Source organism: Parus major, chromosome 2, assembly GCF_001522545.3.
Source record: "Parus major isolate Abel chromosome 2, Parus_major1.1, whole genome shotgun sequence".
Lineage (NCBI taxonomy): Eukaryota > Metazoa > Chordata > Aves > Passeriformes > Paridae > Parus > Parus major.
The window spans coordinates 8,429,501-8,447,907 of NC_031769.1; the positions used below are offsets into that span (position 1 = coordinate 8,429,501).

Here is an 18,407-nt window from a genome sequence, read left to right on the forward strand (position 1 = left end):
ACATGGTTTCTGGATTCACACTTTGTTGCCTTCCCATGTTCTTTTGCAAATTCCTGCATGCTACTTTATCAACTCAAATGGTTGAACTGTGATCTTGGATGATTGCAAAATACCTCAACCTAAATTCACGCTTAGCTTTGCCCCTCTAAGTAAGAAGTGATGAACACTTTGCCCAAAATGTTTCATTTGAGGATAGTAATTGTGTGCAGGTGTAGCTGTCAAAGAAGGCATTGATGTTAGGATGTCACAGTCAGTGTATTCTTGGAGCTTTATCAACTTTTAGCATACCAGATCGTTCTTGATACTTCCCTTGGTTGATTGCAGTACTGAATAATTATAGAGCTCTAAGGAGAAGCCCACAGCAGAGATATTTTCGAATGTTGTGCTTAGGTCTTGCAGATGTTGATCATCAGAAATGCACAGGAGTAAGTAAATTCAGAGTAAATAAAGAATCCCAAACCTACTTTCTAATTTAAAACGTGAGTAGGTGGTTCTTAGTGTACCTGCAGGATCTGTTGATCCTGACATCTAGATGCAAGATACAAAGCATCAGGAATTTCTTACTTCAATCCCTGACAACCTGTTGAACCTGACAACATTGTGTTTATCTGTATAGCATATCCCGTTATTTCAGAGTAAAATATCCTTTTTTTTCCTTCCATTCAGGTACCGTAAATTGGCACTAAAATGGCACCCCGATAAAAATCCAGACAATAAAGATGAGGCGGAACGGCAATTTAAGCAAGTAGCTGAGGCCTATGAAGTCTTATCAGATGGTAGGTATTTTAAAAGGACTCTTGAACTGCCTGCATCTGTTCTGGGGATCAGAGTGAAAATGTTGATCAACGGTGCTTTGAAGGGATATTGTAATTTTGGTTCACCATCCAACTTGACTACTTCTTATCAAAAGAAAGAGAAAGAAGCTTGCAGCTAAGACAGAAAAATCAGAAATTTTGAAACAAAATTTCAGGATTTCCCTAGATATGTAACCAAACTACTAGAATCTGAAAATCAGTGTCTGCCAAAAATTTCTGTAGAGATTTCTGTGATTCCCAAGATAAAATTAATCTTAGCAAGTGTGGCCAGTGTTACAATCAGTGTAAGGGTATTGTGTTTATGCTTCAGGCTGGACCAGCTCTGAAGTATCCACTGTTGGGCCTATAGCTTCTAGTTTTTGTTACAGTCAACTACTCGTGACAAAGCCCAAGCATACTGTAAACCTTGCTGAAAATTTGAATTGCCTTTGAGCGAGTTCTGTAAATTCAGTCAGCTGTGACACTAAAGATAGTGTTTATTTTGAATTATTCTGAAAGAGGTGTTTAGCCTGACCTATGCAGTGTAGGAATGCATTTTACAGTTCACCCATGTCTTCTTGCTTGAAGAGTATCATTAACTTTTGCCAATGTTCTGACAAAAGCAGCCTGAATCATAACAAAGCGATTTAAGCTACTTTGATTATTTTCCTCTGTAATTGACTGCAGCTGTCTATATGCTATTTCTGAAGTGTCCTTGATTTCACCTGAGACAGTGAGCATGGGAAAGCTATATTTAAAGCACTAGCAGCATCTAGATTACCTCTCAGAGTTCAGCCTGATTTAGTGAGCTGCAGTCCTGTACACTGCGTTTCTTTGCTTGGTTTTGATACTTAATTGACAGGGGAGAAAAAAAGAACTTAATTTATCATTAGTTCATTGTAATATTTACCTACCAGAGTACTTTATCCTTCTTAAGCTAATTTTTTTGAGCAGGATAAAAATAGGATACTGTTCCGGTTGTTCTATGGATCTCTAAGTTCTTTGGAAACAGTACACTGCTAGAATTGTAGAATATCTTCTAAAAGGGCTGCCAGGTTCTGGATCTAGGCCAAATCCTAAGTTACTAGTGTCTTAACAATTGCTTGTGCAGCAGGGATACCACAATCCTGAGCCCAGTGGTTAAGAGGCAGTCAAATATTCTGCAGACTTACTGAAATTTTCTGACACCATTACAGGCTTGAATGGTGACAGATTTTTGGCAGAAAAGTAGTTTTGTAAGGGATTACATAAGCAAAGAATATTGAAATTGGGTGATCATTGAACACACTTCCCGTGGGGGAAACCTTGTGATTTCAAAAATGGAACATTTTTCTAGATGAATTTTGGTTTTTGTGAGCCCTCAAGGCGTCTTTGCTGTTTCCTGCCCATGACAGTTTATCTACCTTCCTGCTTCTTCATAATTCGATGAGTAGGTTGACTCCTTTCTTTAAAAACTGGTTTCTAGAAAGTCAGTACAGATAATGTATCGATCTTTGGGCATTTGTTCGCTTGTGAACCTATTGCAAGCTCCTGTTATTTGAGATGATAACTGTTATATAAAATTTTACTTCCTGTTATTCAGAAGTATTTTAATTTCCAGCATCTCTTTGAGGCATTTTTTTTAAAGTGATAATCTTTAAATTTTAAAAACATCTTTCACAGAAGAGATTCCATGGGAAAAGCATGATAATATTAAGAGACTAAAATCAGATAACCTGATTGGTTTTTGACTAATACTTCCACAACTTTTGCACCTTTGCAAGCAAAGTGAGCTGTCTTTCTGCCCCTTCAAGGTCTTCAGGTTCCTTTCAGTGCTAAAGTGCCATCTGATCTTGTGCAGTAATGTAGACTTCATTTTTCTCTCCTTTCTCATGAATACTGTAAGGCTGGTCTGCAGTGAAATTAGCAGTCATTCCATGCCTTCTAAAATAATAGAGCAGCTTGAGTCACATCCTTCCGTGCCATTTTGGAGCATCACTTCATTCGCCATTATTAAGTTAGAAGAAGAGATTATAATTAATTTTAGGGGTTTTCCAGTTATTCATGTAAACACCGGTCTTCTGTTCTCATAACTCTCCCACAACGGGCTCAGTTTTGCACAGTAAAAGGAAAAGAGGCAATGGTCAAGGTTTGCAGGTGGGATAGAAGGAAGGGAATGCTTGAGCAGTGGAACTGTTCTCCAGAGAGCCTGTCGAACCTTGCCTCAGAAGTTGATGCCATTGCAGCTTTATTCAGGCAAGATGTGACCAACTCCACAATTAGGCTTGTGTGGAGGAGCAGGTTGAAGTCCAGAGGTCTTTCACACCCTTAAAGCTTTCCATGGTAACTGTCCAAAGAAGAAAACTGCCATGTTCTTCCTAAAGGCAAACTTTGATGTGAAATTTGTCCTTAAACCAAACTTTTTCTCACACATCAGGACCGGACCTTGTACAACTTAATGGTAGTGTTTGAAGTTCAGTAACTGTTCTTTCTGAGCTCAACTGCTTTGGCAGTCCTTGTTAAAGATGTTCAGCAGTTATATGCCAGAACTTTCTGAAACTAGCTTCGAGAAGATGCTAAACTGAGAATACCTTTCAGAATACTGAAATTATTTTTTCACCAAACCAGCAAACTTGTTTACTTGAATAATGTACAACTTTTCCTTTCAGCTAAAAAACGTGACATCTATGACAGATATGGAAAAGAAGGCCTAATAAATGGAGGTGGAGGTATGTTGACAACCAGCAGCTCTTTGCTTTCTCTATTTTCTGTAGCTTTCTTTTCAAGACAGGACTCTGGAAATGCTTGTACTAAGGCCTAAAATTCAGTCATTTGAAAATTGAGATTACAGTGGTTTTACAGTTCTTCTAGTTATTACAAAAAGTATTACTGTTATCTGAAAACAGAGAAACTAGTTTAAAAAGTAGTGAAGTAATGTGTGTATTTAAGTTGAATGATATCTGAAAGAGAAATTTTGGAAATAATTTAAATTTTTAGATGATTCAAGTACCTTGTAGGCCTAAACGTTCTTATTAGTAAGAATATGTGAAGATAACCAAAATTTAACTTTTTTTTTTTTCTATTGTTTTGTTTTTAGGTGGAAATCATCACGATAATCCATTTGATTTTGGATTTACATTCCGCAACCCAGATGATGTCTTCAGGGAGTTTTTTGGCGGACGGGACCCCTTTTCATTTGACTTCTTTGGTAAGTGATCCCCTGGTTTTTAGTTATGTGTATCTAAAGATTGATTAAAACTTTACTTGTACAAAACAAACATAGCTAGTGTACTTGTATTAGAATTAGTTCTGAAAATGAGGGAAACAACTGGTATTTTGCATAATATTTGAAATCTTTGTTTCATACCTGCTTCTTGATTAATTTTATAGTACAGAACAGAGATGGCTTGCTAATTCATGTTTTGTTGGAAGGCCTGGTTTGCCAAACCATCAAATGATATCTTCAGTGTCTCTCTAAGTTGAAGTAGTGTTCAACAGAAAAAGTGCATACTAGAATTTCCTCTTGAGAATTTGAGTAGGCTAACTAAGTCTGTTGGATTTCTCTTTTTTGATCTGTACATAAATTAAAAAATAAAACTTTGAGAGCTTCTGAATGGGACAGCTTAACTGTAACTGTTAACACCATAACTCTCAGTGTGAACTTGTGTGTGAACTTGTGTCCTAGAAGGACTGATTTTCTTCTATCAGAATAGGGGCAGTTGCATACACAATCTAAACATTCTCCCAAATTCATGTCACTTGTTTGCTTGGGGTGTAGAGCTCATAGAGACTCAGATAAAATAGTTCTTGAGGCCTGAATTCTTCATGTAGGAAGCATTCATTAAAGGAAGCAATATGTGATAAAAAAATTGTCAAAGTAATATTTTTACCCTCATGCTGAAGGTCTTCTGGCTTGTGACGTTGCTTGCTCTAGTGAAGGTCTTTTCAGGGGTGCTGGGATTCTTACACAATCTCTCTGTGTGTGTTCAGCTTAGCAAAATGCTGGCCTGTAAAGCAGAACAGATCCTGTGTTCAGTATTTACTGTGAGAAAGTTTCATACTGAAAGCTGCAAGAAATGTACTTGAAAAAGCAAGCTTTCTTTCTGCTCAGTATGTAGATATAGATTTATCTCTGTAATAATGTTTGTAAATGTTTTAATATTTTTAAAAGTAATTTATTATCTTTGGCAACATTAAGGGGTAATTCAGCTCAGCTTTTAATTATATCTTTATATATAATCGTTTGCTATTTCAGGATCATCAGCTGTTAGATGACTAATGAAGGATTAGAAAAGAGGTTGAAGGGCTAGAGGTTGAATGCAGTAGAATGCTAGTTGGTGAATTAGATAAGTAGCTAGAGGAAAAGTCTGGTAGAAGATAGGCAGCTGAACTGAGCAATTGGATCCAGTGTGAAATCAGCTGAAAGTAGGAAAGGGAAGATTGGAGGATGCATCTAGCAAAATACTGATGAGTGAAACGGGTGGGTATGAATGCTGAAAGCAGGCAGGGAACACAGAGCCTGTGTGAAACTAAGTCACACAAGGTTCTCACTCTGGCCTGAGAAAGCATTAGGAGGAATCCAGACGGTCCTTAGAGAAGGACAGCAACCTTTGCAGGTGTTGTTTGGATCCTTGTTGTTTACTTGCAAGAAACAGTCAAAGGGTATAGTTCCTATTTGTCCAATAATAGCGATGTGTTGGTTTAATGACCAATGAGAGTTTTAATTCTCTGAACTGTCTATAAAAGAAGATCTGGAATAATAAAACTTGCTCTCTCGGGCAACCCAGCTAAGAGAGTGTGTGTCGTACTTTGCTGTTCCTACTACAGTGTGACAGGTGGGCTCTGAACTGGGTAGATGCTACTTCTTCACTGTATGCAGTAAAATAAGAATCTTAGGAAGTACTAGAAAAAAATTTCAGTTCAGATCAGTGATCTCAGCACTAGTTGGGACACATCTGGAGTACTGGGTCCACTTCTGGGCTCCACAGTAAAAGAAACAGAGCTACTGGACAGAGTCCAGTGAAAGGCCACTAAGATAATTAATTATAAGAGCTTCTCTCACATGAAGAACAGGTTGAGAGATTTGCTGGAATTGTTCAGTATAGAGAAAGTTCAGGGTAAGAGTCTCATCAGTGCGTTGGGAAAGGAGAGGAGAGACCAGAGGCAATGACCACAAATGGAAGCACAGGAGTCTGCCTGATCATAAGGTAGCACAGCTGTACTGTGAGGGCAACAGTGTTGAAGCAGGTTGTCTAGAGTGGTTGTGGAATCTCCATGTTTAGAGATAGCCAGAAGGCATCTGGAGTGGTCCTGGAAGTCCCACTCCAGTTGATCCTGTTTGAGCAGGGGACTGGACCGGATGAACTCTAGAGATCTCTGTCAAACTCAGTTGTTTTATGATTGTGTGATGGAAAACCTGGAAAAATCTGAGCAAGATGTTGAGTAGGAAGCTAGTGTGAAGAAGATGGGAGAGAGCGTTCAGTTCTTTTGTTTATCTTTGATTGAAAATCTGTTAAACAAAATAGTTGATTCTCAATCAAATATCTTTATCACAAATTGTATACTTGAGATGTTCTAGCTGCTAGTGGGAGACTGACATTGACTCTGATTTTGATTGTACTTACTTCATCAATACTGGGAGCAGACTTAACTTGCTGTCTCTGAAAATGTCAGTATTCATGATTAACCTTAAAGCCACAAAATTCAGTTCTGCTGTTAAATAAATGATAGTCTTAAAGAAAACTGAGGCCTTGCTGTTTGGGTTCCTTAGAAGTAAGGTTGTATGGCACAGTGCACAGAGGTATCCAGCTTATCAAATGGAGGTACCACTGCTGCCAGTGTTTCCATGGGATACTGCAGCTGCCATAGCCCCTCCTGTAGAGGCAGTGGTCCATCTTGCCTTGGGGCACCAGTGGACTTAACAACATACCTCTGCACTAATGACCTAGAGAGACATTCTCCCTCTGCTTAACACCCAGTTTTATTTATTTATTCAAAAGCAGGTTATCTACTTCATGCATTGATTGCTGCCTTTGTCAGCTTGAAGTTAAGAGTATTAAGCACAGGCACTGCTTCTTCCCAAGGTTCTGGCAGTGTCAGCAGACGTTATGTGCACGCCAATTAATGAAAACTAATAGGTCCTGTGCTGCCTCTCTACTTTGTGGATAGTTGCAGTGTCAATGACCAGAGGCCTAAAACCCTCAGTTAAGCTTTGGATTTGAGCATAAGTTCTTGAGTTTTTTCTAGTCAGAAGGTTTCAAAGTAAACACTTTTTTTTTTCTTTTTTTCTTTAAGATGTTTAAGACATTCTTTAACATGGGTAATTGTGACTCCAGACTATTTTTTTTTCACAAATTCCTGTAAAAAGTATTTGAATTGATCTTTGCACATACATGAATATTTCAAGGTAGTACAACATAAAAATACATGTGCTTTCAGCTGAATGTAATGCATTTTATCGTTCCTAAAGCGGGCAGTAGAATTGCGTGTATAGCATGCACATTTCTGTTGGTGAACTGCAGCCCTTGTAGGTTCTGCTATGTTGAAACTAGTGGAACAGTTCTGTCCTGAATAATAAGAGAATTTATCTTCTAAAATGGTGGTGTTTTCAACTTGTTGCTGAGTTTTCTGTGGAACTAGTAACTTCTTAAGGAGCTACTCAAGTTGTAATTGATATTTTAAGCCAACTAAGGACTGAGGTCATGTTTTCTAAAAATGTGCACTGGTAGAATCAAAGATGAAATTGAATAAATACTTTAAAACATTTGTACTTTTTATACAGTTTGAAGTGGCACATAGTGAAGCCCACAGAATGCAGGTGGGACTCTATACCCTGATTGTCATTGAGTATGTGAAGAGCAGCATTCATATGCATAATTCCTGTAAATTTATGGATGTGAGGAATTTTTGAAATTGTGCTATGAATTGAGTCTGTTCAACTCTGAGCTATACTGCACTGCTCTTGCAGTTACAGAAAGTTTTCTTTATAAACAGAGTCATCTTAATTCATCTGTAGAAAAGAGGAGAATGTATTAAGACTTCTGTGGCAGTTTTAAAATGAGGAGTGCCTTCAGACTTCAAATGAAAATCTGTAATACTGTTGGAAACAGCTCCGAGCACTTCCAAATGGAACAGAGTTAATGTTATGTGCTGTGTGTTCCACTGGAGACAGTCACAGTTTCTTTTCACTGTTTTTTTAAGGAAAATTCTTTGTAAAACTAGGGGTGCATGAAGGCAAGTACTTTTTAGAACTTGATCTGATACTATGGCAAATGCTTGACTCTTACTCTGGGATTTGTGAGCTTGCTTTTTGTTAAATGCATGGTTACAGCAGAGTTTGTATTCCTGGTGAGCTCTCCTAGAGGTAGATTTTAGCCTCTAACATACAGATGAATGGTGATCCTTGTGACAGGAAGAGAAGTTGGTGCTTCCAATGCAGCATTACAGTTTGCATTGCAAAGTACTGCCTTGTTACAGCAGTGTCTGGTGATCTGATGTTCAGTCTGTCCCATGGCTCTCTGACCGTTCTTTGACATTGGAACTTGCTGTTTAGTCTTAATGTAGGCATTGGTTTCTCATGTCAGTACACTTAAACTTTCATACTTCAGCTATATCCTACTCCATTTATATGTAGTGCTTGCCTTGATTTGGTTTGAGTTCCTTGTTGTGTTTTATTTGTATTTTACTTGTAAACTTTTCAAGGACCTCTTTTCTTCTGTACTTTAATAGGAGGGAAGGATCCCAGTGTTACCACTGGTAATGGAGGTGTGTTGATTAAAGACTGCTGTTTCACACTGAGGAACAGAAATTTATGTGCTTTTGGTAGGCTGGGCTGTGTTTCTGGGCTGTCAAAGAATTGATTTGGTTTTGGTTTAGAGGCTTTTCAGATTCTCACTTCAAGAGTGGGTTTTATGTTGGAAGGTAGTGAAAGATGGAGTTTGTATAACAAGATCATAACATTACCCAACAGAAACTCTTTAAGGAGTTAATTGTTTGGTTTTTTTTCTAGACTAAACTTCATGCACACTTCAAACCATCTCAGCTCTCTCCAGATGTATCAATGATGCTCAAGTAATTTGTGTATGGGCTAGGAAATGCAACTCAGGGCCTACAGCAGACCAATATCCTCCTGCAGCAGTATCTAAAAGCTTGACAGGATGATTTAGGGCATTTCAAACTGCTTCCAGTGCCTGTGTGTGTAGTTAAATGAATCCCACAAGGAACCAGGCTTTTCTCCCTGGTAGAATGTGTTACTAATGTGACTCGATAAATTGCTCCTGGTGGATGCCCCCTCTAGACTTTGGTGTCCCGAGAGACATCTCTTTGTGGGATCTCTTTAAACAATGGTTATAGTCTTGACAGTTTTGCTGTGGTTCCTAAACATTTTATTTTTCTCAGTGTACATTTGGAGATGGTAATGTATAAATGTCTTAAATGTTTTTTTAGACCGTGAAGTAGAATTCATGATGTACTTTCACCTAATGCATATAAACCCATAGGGATTCTGTGGAGTTTTCCTTTGAGAATTCTGGTTACCTTGTTTATGTGATACTTCAAAATCTATACTCTTGGAAATGAAAGGTAAAATGAAACTTAACACCTTTTTACAGTTAGCTAGATATAAATATTTATCACAGAGAATGTCAGCTAGCTAGTTACCTTGTAGGTAGTTTGGTTCCATCAAAGGTCAGAATTACTTCAGATTGACTACTGTAATATTGATTACATAAAAAGAAGCAGGACTGTTCTGGAAAAGTACAGTGAGTTACTTTTAGTATCCAGGCAAGAGTCTTAACCTGACAAGAGAGGGGAAATTTTATGTGCAGTAATCATTGCAAACTCTACATGATACATATTTTAGGATGTTTTTCTGGAATGGGACAGCTTCATCAAACTGTTTGTCTCAAGGATAGAAAGTTGTCTTGCTGTGGCAAAAGATTCACATAAGAATCAGATCATGGTTTAAATTCACATACTGTCCCATTTCTGATAATTGGTTGTTTAAATGTTCTAATGCAAAATGCATTTGTTAGTAAAATAGGTTATTAAAACTGAAAATGGAGGTGGCTTTCAGTTCAAGTTGTGCATTTTTTGATAATTATTCTTTTTGTTGACGTAAATTTGCTGCTTTTGGTCCAATTTATGAAGTGCTCACAGATTTGTGTGTGCATTCATTGCTTTGGTATGAATGTGCAGTTTTATTTCATAACCATCAGTCTTGGATCGTAATTATCCACTGAATGATCCAAATCTCCCTATGAATTTTTCAGAAATTACTTGATAGATTGAAGAGGGTTTTTGAAACACAGGAATTGTCTTACCCAGACAGCATTATCAGAGAGGAGAAGGTAGTGCTGTGGCTCCTTGGCCAAACTAATAATAATCCCTGCTTAAGGGAGGAGGCCTTGCTCCAAATTTGCATGTCTGTCTTAAAACTTTAATCTTTTTCTAATGTCACATTAGATAGACTGAGAAACTGTTTGATAACGTACCAGCAAAAGTTTGTCTTGGGAATACCAGTCTAATTGAGGATGTTAGTCCCCAAGACAATGTTTTGATTTGGTTTTCTTGGACAGGTAGCTGGTTAAATTGGTCAGAGCAAAAATGCTGAACATTGCTTAAGGGGTGCAGGTCATCCTGAGATAATGGAAATTTCCTCAATTTTTAAGGTGTGCCTGAACATTTGAGCATTCATTTGATAAGTATGAAATGCTGATTACTGTACTCCAACATCTCTGTAATTACCATATAGATGTCATGCAAAGGTAATGTTTTAGGTCTCCTTTTCTAGAAAATAACAAATCCCAAGATCTCTGCTGTGTATCATTAGAAGGACTTCCAAATGCTTCTTCTGGTAATTTATTAAATGAGTGGGGCAAACAGATCTTTTTGATGTATAATTTATGAAAGTGAGCAATTACAAAGACCGTGCTGTAACATTAGGCTGGTGAAGCAGCAGTGCTTGCAACACCATCTTAGTGTCTCCCCTCAGCAAGGGGCATCACCAGTGTGCTTACTTTCTAAGGAAGAAAATATTTCCATGGAAAAGTGCTTACAGGTTTCTGTGGCCCCTCCAGTTCTGACAGTATGTTTTTTAGTGCCTGAATGCTCTCCAGAGCTGTAGCATGAGGTTCTGTGTGTGTTTACCGCAAAAACATCTACTTTTTTCAGATAAGGATACAAGGTATAAAACATCTACTCCAAGAATTCTGTTGTATTGTAGGTATTGTATCTGTAGTCCATTTGAGACTCTCTTCTGGCAGGACGTATAAAGTCATTACAGGATGCTTTTGATATAAAGAGAGGATGGGGCAGGTAGCCCTTGCTTACTGCAGCAATGCTTGATGCCATTGTGTTTGGCTGTGCCCTTCCATGGTGGCTGCACAGTGTCCTTTATCCTTTCTCCATTATCCTGTGTTGCAGGGAGTGCCACCCTCCTGCATCTGCAATAGGAGCACTTGGCTCAGGTGTTGTGTTTTGACAGAGGGGCAGTAATGAGGCTCTGGTGGCAGAGCATAAAGGAAAGAAGGTTCACTGGTTGGGGAGGTGGTTCAGTGAGTGGGGCCTGAGCAGAGGCCCTACTTGGGCAGGGTAATTCCCTTTGCACACTGTCCCAAAAAGATTACTGGCATCTGATTGTGACAGTACATGCACTGGAGAGCATTTGCTGACAGCTCACCTTTTATCTCAACACCTTTGATTCTTGGAGGTGAATGATGGCACTGCAGTGGAATGTGGTCAGCAATAGCATCTTTCTGTGACTGAAAGAATCTTCCTGAGCTGCCTTTGTCCCTTGGGCACTTCTGCTCCTGCCTGCCTTTGTAGCCAGCACAGTTGCTTTTATAGCCACACTGTGAACTCTAGCAAAGAATTGATGTGGCTGAAGTTGCTTTCATCTGGAGATGCTCTTTTCAGCATTTCAGTTCCTGATCGAGTTCCCCAAGCAACAGCCAGGATACAGGGGTCTTAGTAGGCATGACTGCCATCAGAAAGATAGCATAGTGACTGCCATAGGAAATGTGATGCTTGTAGTTTATAATGTATTGTAATTTCAGCTAATGTCTTAGATTGCTATAATGAATTTTGAGTTTTAACTGCATTGTGGACTGATTCAAATTGTGGGGTTTGCCTCCTTTCCTCCCTTCCCCTGTTGTACGGTGCTTTCCTGCCTATGTTTTTCCTGAAACACCAGTTGTTCCAGTGCTGAAAGAGATTATTAGCTCATGGTGCAACAGAAAGTAACAACTCAGTGTTTTCTTTTGGATCAGTGAATTAGTGCAACTTGTTTGGTTCCATGATCACAAGGCAGGAAAGGAAAACAATCACATCTTTTAAGCAGTATTCTGCCATGAGCTGAAAGGGAAAAAATCCTGTTTCTGTGTTACAGCTGTGGGCTCCTCAGAGTGGAGAGATCATGACCTGCCTTATTTTGAGCTGCAGTGAGATATTTATTACAGTAGTTGTTGTTATTTGACCTGTTTGGAGGTGAAATTCTTTTCCTGTGGCTACAGAAAAGCAAGATAATACTCCATGGTTTGCAGGTAGCAGGTTTAATGTTTAACCCAGAGGAACAAGATAGTTGTTGCACTTGAATTAGTAAAGATTTTTCTAAAGAAATTAAATTTGCCTGGAAACATTACCTCCAATACAATTATTATCAGACAGGTTTGTTAGTATACAATCTTTTGTGTTGCTGGGGGTTTTCTGTTCCAATCTCTACATTAACTTTTTGGCTTCTAGATCCTCAGTCTTCCTACCTAGTAATGGCAAGAGGCCTGAAGTCCTTCATTTTGCCTGGTGTTTTGGTAATGGGCTACCATGAGTTCTTTGCTTAGGCATTTGCCTTTTTCCAAAATGTTTTGTGTCATCTGCTGTTGTTGATAGATAAGAAGTCTTTCTCACTGGCAATCTGTATTAGAAGTGTATTTCAACATTTTTATTGAAACTGAATCTAATACTCTGTCCTCCCATAAGCTTCTGGTAATACCTAGATTATTATATGCTGAATTTATCTCCAACAAGTAGTTAGTAATACTCTTTAAGTATCACAGGTTTAGCATTTTGATTTTCTGAATCTTGGAAGTTATATTTATGTATTTATTTTAGCCTTTTTAGAAACAGCTTTTTTTTTTTTGTATTTTTTTTTTATTATTTTCTTTTTGCTGCTTAGGATTCTTAATCTGATATGCTGCTCACATTCAGTAAAAAATGGACTGGAATTAACAAAATGACTGTAATAAGAGGAATAATTAAAAAAAACCTCCAACACCTTGCATTTGAACTGTTTGGAAAAGGCCTTTTGTGCAAAGGTTATCAGGGATGCTAAGGTTCTGCTAAAATAGATGTACAGGGCTGAAATGTTATTATTTTGCTGAGTGGTGCTATTAATCATCCTGATTTAGGAAGTAAAAACATAAACAGGGTCTGAGTAGCTGTGAGGTTGTATTAATGTGTATTTGTTGCTAGAAACAGCAAATGATAGTGCAGCAGCCTTCTGCTGCTTTCTCTCAATGTGTTTGATATTTTTTTCCTTCTGCCTGCTGTACTTGGCTGTCAAAATCATAAAGGAATAGTTTCTCTGACAAGTCCTGCCCCTTTTCCTGTCTCGGCATAATCCATCTTGCTGAGCATTCTGCAGTGCACTGCGCAAGAGTGGTTGGTCTGTCTGACTTGAGCGAATTGCAGGAAGAGCACTGGAGGATGTTCCCAGGGCTGCTGACAGCAGTCACCTGACGTTTGAACACGTGCTGATACCAAGTGCTGACCTCTTCCTTGGCTGTGCGGGCTGATAAGGCATGGCCAAGTCTTGGTTAGGCAGTAATGTGTGGCAGTAATCCACTGAGAAGCTGGGTTGATATCAGGGATCTTTAGGAGAGTCCCTGATCTTCCCTTAAATAACTTTGTTTCTGCAGCTGTTGTGCCGGGGAGGAGAGATTCACTTGCAGAATAGGCTGATACACTGTGGGAGATTAAAAACTCAGAGCTTGTATGACAGGTTGTTTTGTTTTTATTCCAACTCCAGGTAACGAGAAAATTTGGATTATAAATAGAAAGCTTAACAGTGGGAGTAATATAGTATAGATCATTTGTACACGTGAATGAGTGACCTTCATAACTAACCTATGAGTCATTCCTGTGAGAATAAATTGGACTACAAAACAATTAACTGCAGTGGTTGTGCTTGCTGGTTGATATGCTAGACTGACAAAACTGGCCTTTTTGAAAAATGGACATAGTGCTTGTTTTGGAAATTATAATAATTCCCATATTTCCACGCTCAAGTGTTGGTTAACTTCTATAAAGGTACTAACAGGTCATCTTTAAATTGGGAAAAACTTGCTTTACTTGGAAAAAAAAGAGGCTACAAAAACTGTGTGAGGCAGGAAAAAAATCTTGCTTGCCAGTGCATGTAGGATAAAGGTTTGGTCCTGTGTTGTTTTAATAACTATGGATGTTAGGAGAGGGGTAGGGGTATTTTTTAGCAGCTGCCCTTGTTCAGCATAAATACATTGTAACATTTCACATTTAAGTAATTGCACATAAACCAGATGGTAACTTATATACTTTTATTATCATATTGATTGCTTAATGATGCTTAATTCATATTGCTTTAACTTGGTATAAATTGGATAAATTACTTATTGTAAATCAGCTTGGATTTTTGTGGAGGTACCAGAAGTGGAACAAATACTGCATTTCTGATCTTCTGTTTGTCATTTGTAGTTCTGAGCAGTCAGGTAGTCACAAGTCTCTCCTTGCTTTCATCCTTATATTGCTGCTATCACCAGGTTCTGCATTTTTCATTAAAAGCTTGTTCTGAGCTTTCAGTACTGAGTCTCTATGTGCAAGACTTGGTAAAATCATTTGTGTTCTCAATAACACTCATTCTGGGAGAACTGTGATTGATGAAGAGAGTGGTTGTAGTTCCTAAACTTTTTTGGTTTTAATCCAAGTATTATGTTTATTGACTTTCTGGTTTATTACTGCAGATTTTTTCCTGTTGTTCTTTGTCTCAAGAGAATTAGAAAAAAGCAATTTTCTGATAATTCCAGTAAATAAAGACTGCTTGTATAGGTGCTGGTGTACCCCATGGCCCGACACCTCCCCCATCTTATTTGTCCTTTTTGGAAAGAGACTATTGTCTTCCTGGTGGGATGGAACAATAGCTGTTCTGAATGACATAACAGTGGAACTTCAATTTGAAATAACATTTTATCCATGACCCCCTTTCTCTGTTTTTGCCCTCTTCCTCCTGCTTGGTACAGACCGAATGCCTCTTTGGGACACTGTGTGTAGACCTCCATGCTTTGCTGCTAAATGTGCATCAGAATACGTGTTTGGAGTATCTAATGTGGCAGGTGCTAAATTAAACACTTGGAACACTTTAGGATTATGAGTCATCAATCCCTGGCTGCTGTTTTTAGATTTCAATAATTAATACAACCAATCTGGAAGTTACTTTTCAGATCATGGTGATCCACAATAAATCTTGAATAGAAATAAGCTGGAAAGTTCAGGTACCTGTATATTGCATTATAAATAATGCAGTATTTTCCGTTAGGTTTACTAGTTTTTAATGCTAAACAGATAAAATAAGGAAATCAACTATTTTTTATATATAAAATTACTTTAAGGTCCAGAAGCAAGCAGAATTTAGACCAGAAGGAGCATAGGAATTACCTTTGGGGGAGTCTTACTTCAGTAGCCTCAAATATTTTAAAGGAAGAATCTTAACTGTTAAAGAAAAACGTTTTGTTTGGTTTTTTTTAAGTAAAGAATCCTTAATGATTAAATACAGAATCACTCAGTAATATTGACCACTTAAATGTTGTCTTCTGTTTTGTAGAAGACCCTTTTGAGGACTTCTTTGGAGGCAGGCGGGGTCCAAGGGGAAGCAGAAACAGAGGCGGTGGAGGATCATTTTTCTCTGCCTTTGGTGGATTCCCTGCTTTTGGAAGTGGTTTCTCTCCATTTGATGCAGGTAAATATAAAAACATTTAAGAAAGAATATAGTGTGAGCTCACAAAGCATTGCAGTATAATAACCTGGCTTCTCCATTCAGGCAATTCTATGACTGATTTTCTTCCCCCCCCCCCCTTTTTTTTTTTTCTTTTCTTTTTAATTAAACTGTTCTCTCTAAGGTGTAAATGTAAATAAAGCCATAGTTAGAATATTTGGTATTTCATTTCATTTTCCAGTTTCATTTGGTATATGAACTGAAAGTTCATAAAGAGTAAACAAATCTCTAAGAAATAGAGCTTTCTGTGTTCTTTATTTTGGTGCTAGAGTTTCTTTATGGCTTTAGAATTCTTTTGTTCTGTTTGCTTTCAGGAGTGTGATGGCTTTTATTACAGGTCCTGAAAAACATGTACCTAAACCCCATGGTAATACTTAGTTTGAGTGCTGGGAATCTGGATATTGGTTGGGATGTTACTGACACAGGACTTGTTCTGCCAGCTTGGGGCATCCCAACATCTGCACTAAAGCTGATGATCAGAGTCATTAGAGTTGCTGGCTTTCCCCTGAGTGCAGAGGGTGGATAAAGGTTGAATGCCTTTTCAGGGGAGGAGTTGACAGATGGTTTTTGGCCAATGCTGTGCATTTGGAACTTGAACTGTTGGTCCATATGAGAGAAATGGATGGGGTTGGAGCTGTGGTTTTATTCTCATGCTGGTGTTAATGCCATCTAGTCACTGATGCTGTGTGATGCAAACAGCTGAGGGCTTCCTTAAAAGTAGGAGGTAGTCTGAGTGGATCCCATAGTCATGCAAAATTACATTTTATTCAAATGCCTTCTTTTTCAATAGGTTTTACTTCATTTGGCTCACTGGGACATGGAGGCCTTACTTCATCGTTCTCCTCTACGTCATTTGGTGGCAGTGGGATGGGAAACTTCAAATCAGTATCAACCTCAACTAAAATAGTTAATGGCAGAAAAATTACTACAAAGAGGTAAGTGATACAAATATGTTCATATGAAACTATATTTACATTCCTATAAATATACTGTATCTTTACACACACACATACAGTGACATGTTCTTGGTTTTTTTTACTTTTGTTACTACATTCATCATATTATTTGGATTCCTCTGAATGCTTAAAAACATTTTGAAATATTTTATTGGGTTCTCTGTCTCTTTTTGGCATTGTTGAGTTACTTAGTGCTGGAGCTTCTTCAGGCTTCAGAGCCTGCTGTGTAGTGCTGCACATTTTACTGTGACTACTTGACTACTGTCTGCCCAGTCAGCTTGATCTTCTGGAAGGAAAATGTGCTTGATGTTTACTGATTGTGAAGCTTTTAGCTAGGAATTGGGAAGAATTCTAGTTTTCCAGACATGAAAGAATTTTCCCTAGCATCTGCTTAGTGTACTTTCCTAGGCAGTGTTTGAGTGAAGTAATTTTTTTCTGTCTGTGGAGTGAAATAAGTAACTGAAGCCTGCTTTGGAGAAAAATGTGCCTGTTTGTTGGAAAGTGAATTTTCAAGTCCTGTGCACAGTGTACTTTCTCTCCATTTCATGCTTGTGATGGGGAAATCATTGCATTTGGGAAACCCAAGTCTTAGTTATAGAATAACCTACATGGACTATTATAATCAATATATGAGTACTGAACAAGTAGTTCAATGTAATTTCATTACTTAATAAAAAAATTACAGAAAAGCAAGGGAGGATGAATTTTTGTTTGTTAACTTCTGTCCCATACTTTTAAGTGCAAGGTTCTTCTGTGAACTTCTGTGCTGGAGAGCTCCTATCATCTTGACCACTTAAAAACAGCCTCTGGATCACATGCTGGTGTGGTCATGTTATTTTTCTGTGAGTGTATTCCAGAAAAATCTGAAAACTCAAAAGCTCTTTAATAATCTCTCTTTCAGTCAAGGACACTTGAATTTTATAACATACACGCTGGTCATAACATTCGTGTATAGTTGGCCTACAAATCACTTGATCCAATCAAATTGAAAGTGTATTAAAGACTGTCTTGTGTGCAAAATTGTGATTAGTTCTGCAGTATCATACATTTAACAAATGGCTAGGGACTAAATGCACTGACAAGATTGTGCAGTTGATCTGTCAGAGCATTTAGGCCTAGATAACAGTGTGTAGTGTGAGCACAACTGTGACACAGCTGTAACTGTGAGCTCTACATCCTGGAGGATTCCAACTTCCAGAAGGCAATTTTCCTGACTAAGCAGTGGGGAAATGCAGATGGTTACTGGTGACAGCTCCGGCACTGGTAAATACCAAAGCTTGCCAAGTACAGTTGCATTAAGCAGGTGGTGCTCCCTTACAGTTTGTTATCTAAACCCAGGGTTTGATGTGTGTTTAAAACTGTCTGCAGTGCTCTAAAATGGCTCATGGTGTTTTTGTCCTGCAGAATTTTTGAGAATGGACAAGAGAGAGTAGAAGTTGAAGAAGATGGCCAGTTAAGGTCGCTAACAATAAATGGTAAGGAGCAGCTGCTACGCTTGGATAACAAGTAATTCAACGCACGCATTTAACAGAAATTTTAAGCTATAACAGCCACCATTTGAGGATTGACAGGAACATTTTTTGAAGATTTCAAACGAATTCAACTTTCTGTATATCCGTATTCAATCTTAAGTAGTATAAGTAGCTCACAGAAGCTCATATT

The 18,407-nt window shown here is 38.2% G+C and overlaps 1 protein-coding gene and 1 long non-coding RNA gene across 13 annotated transcripts in view; one reads left to right on the plus strand and one right to left on the minus strand.

Moving 5' to 3' along the window:
* Positions 1-18,407, plus strand: part of DNAJB6 (DnaJ heat shock protein family (Hsp40) member B6) — an 89,083-nt gene that overhangs the window by 9,539 nt on the left and 61,137 nt on the right. For all 10 annotated transcript variants that reach the window (XR_004500404.1, XM_015616738.2, XM_033520321.1 and 7 more), the window contains exons 3-8: positions 667-776; positions 3,443-3,502; positions 3,871-3,981; positions 15,619-15,753; positions 16,580-16,724; positions 18,150-18,220. Coding sequence is in view for 9 of the 10 variants with exons in the window: in XM_015616738.2 (XP_015472224.1) it covers positions 667-776; positions 3,443-3,502; positions 3,871-3,981; positions 15,619-15,753; positions 16,580-16,724; positions 18,150-18,220 (632 nt within the window). In the remaining variant the exon portion in view is untranslated. The remainder of the gene's footprint in view (positions 1-666; positions 777-3,442; positions 3,503-3,870; positions 3,982-15,618; positions 15,754-16,579; positions 16,725-18,149; positions 18,221-18,407) is intronic.
* LOC107199415 overlaps positions 1-18,407 on the minus strand; it is a 39,212-nt gene that overhangs the window by 3,161 nt on the left and 17,644 nt on the right. For 2 of the 3 annotated variants that reach the window (XR_004500411.1, XR_004500408.1), the window contains one exon: positions 4,596-4,780. This is a non-coding gene — a long non-coding RNA (uncharacterized LOC107199415). Of the gene's footprint in view, positions 1-4,595; positions 4,781-18,407 lie in introns of those variants that run through there. The other variant, XR_004500409.1, reaches the window with a different exon arrangement.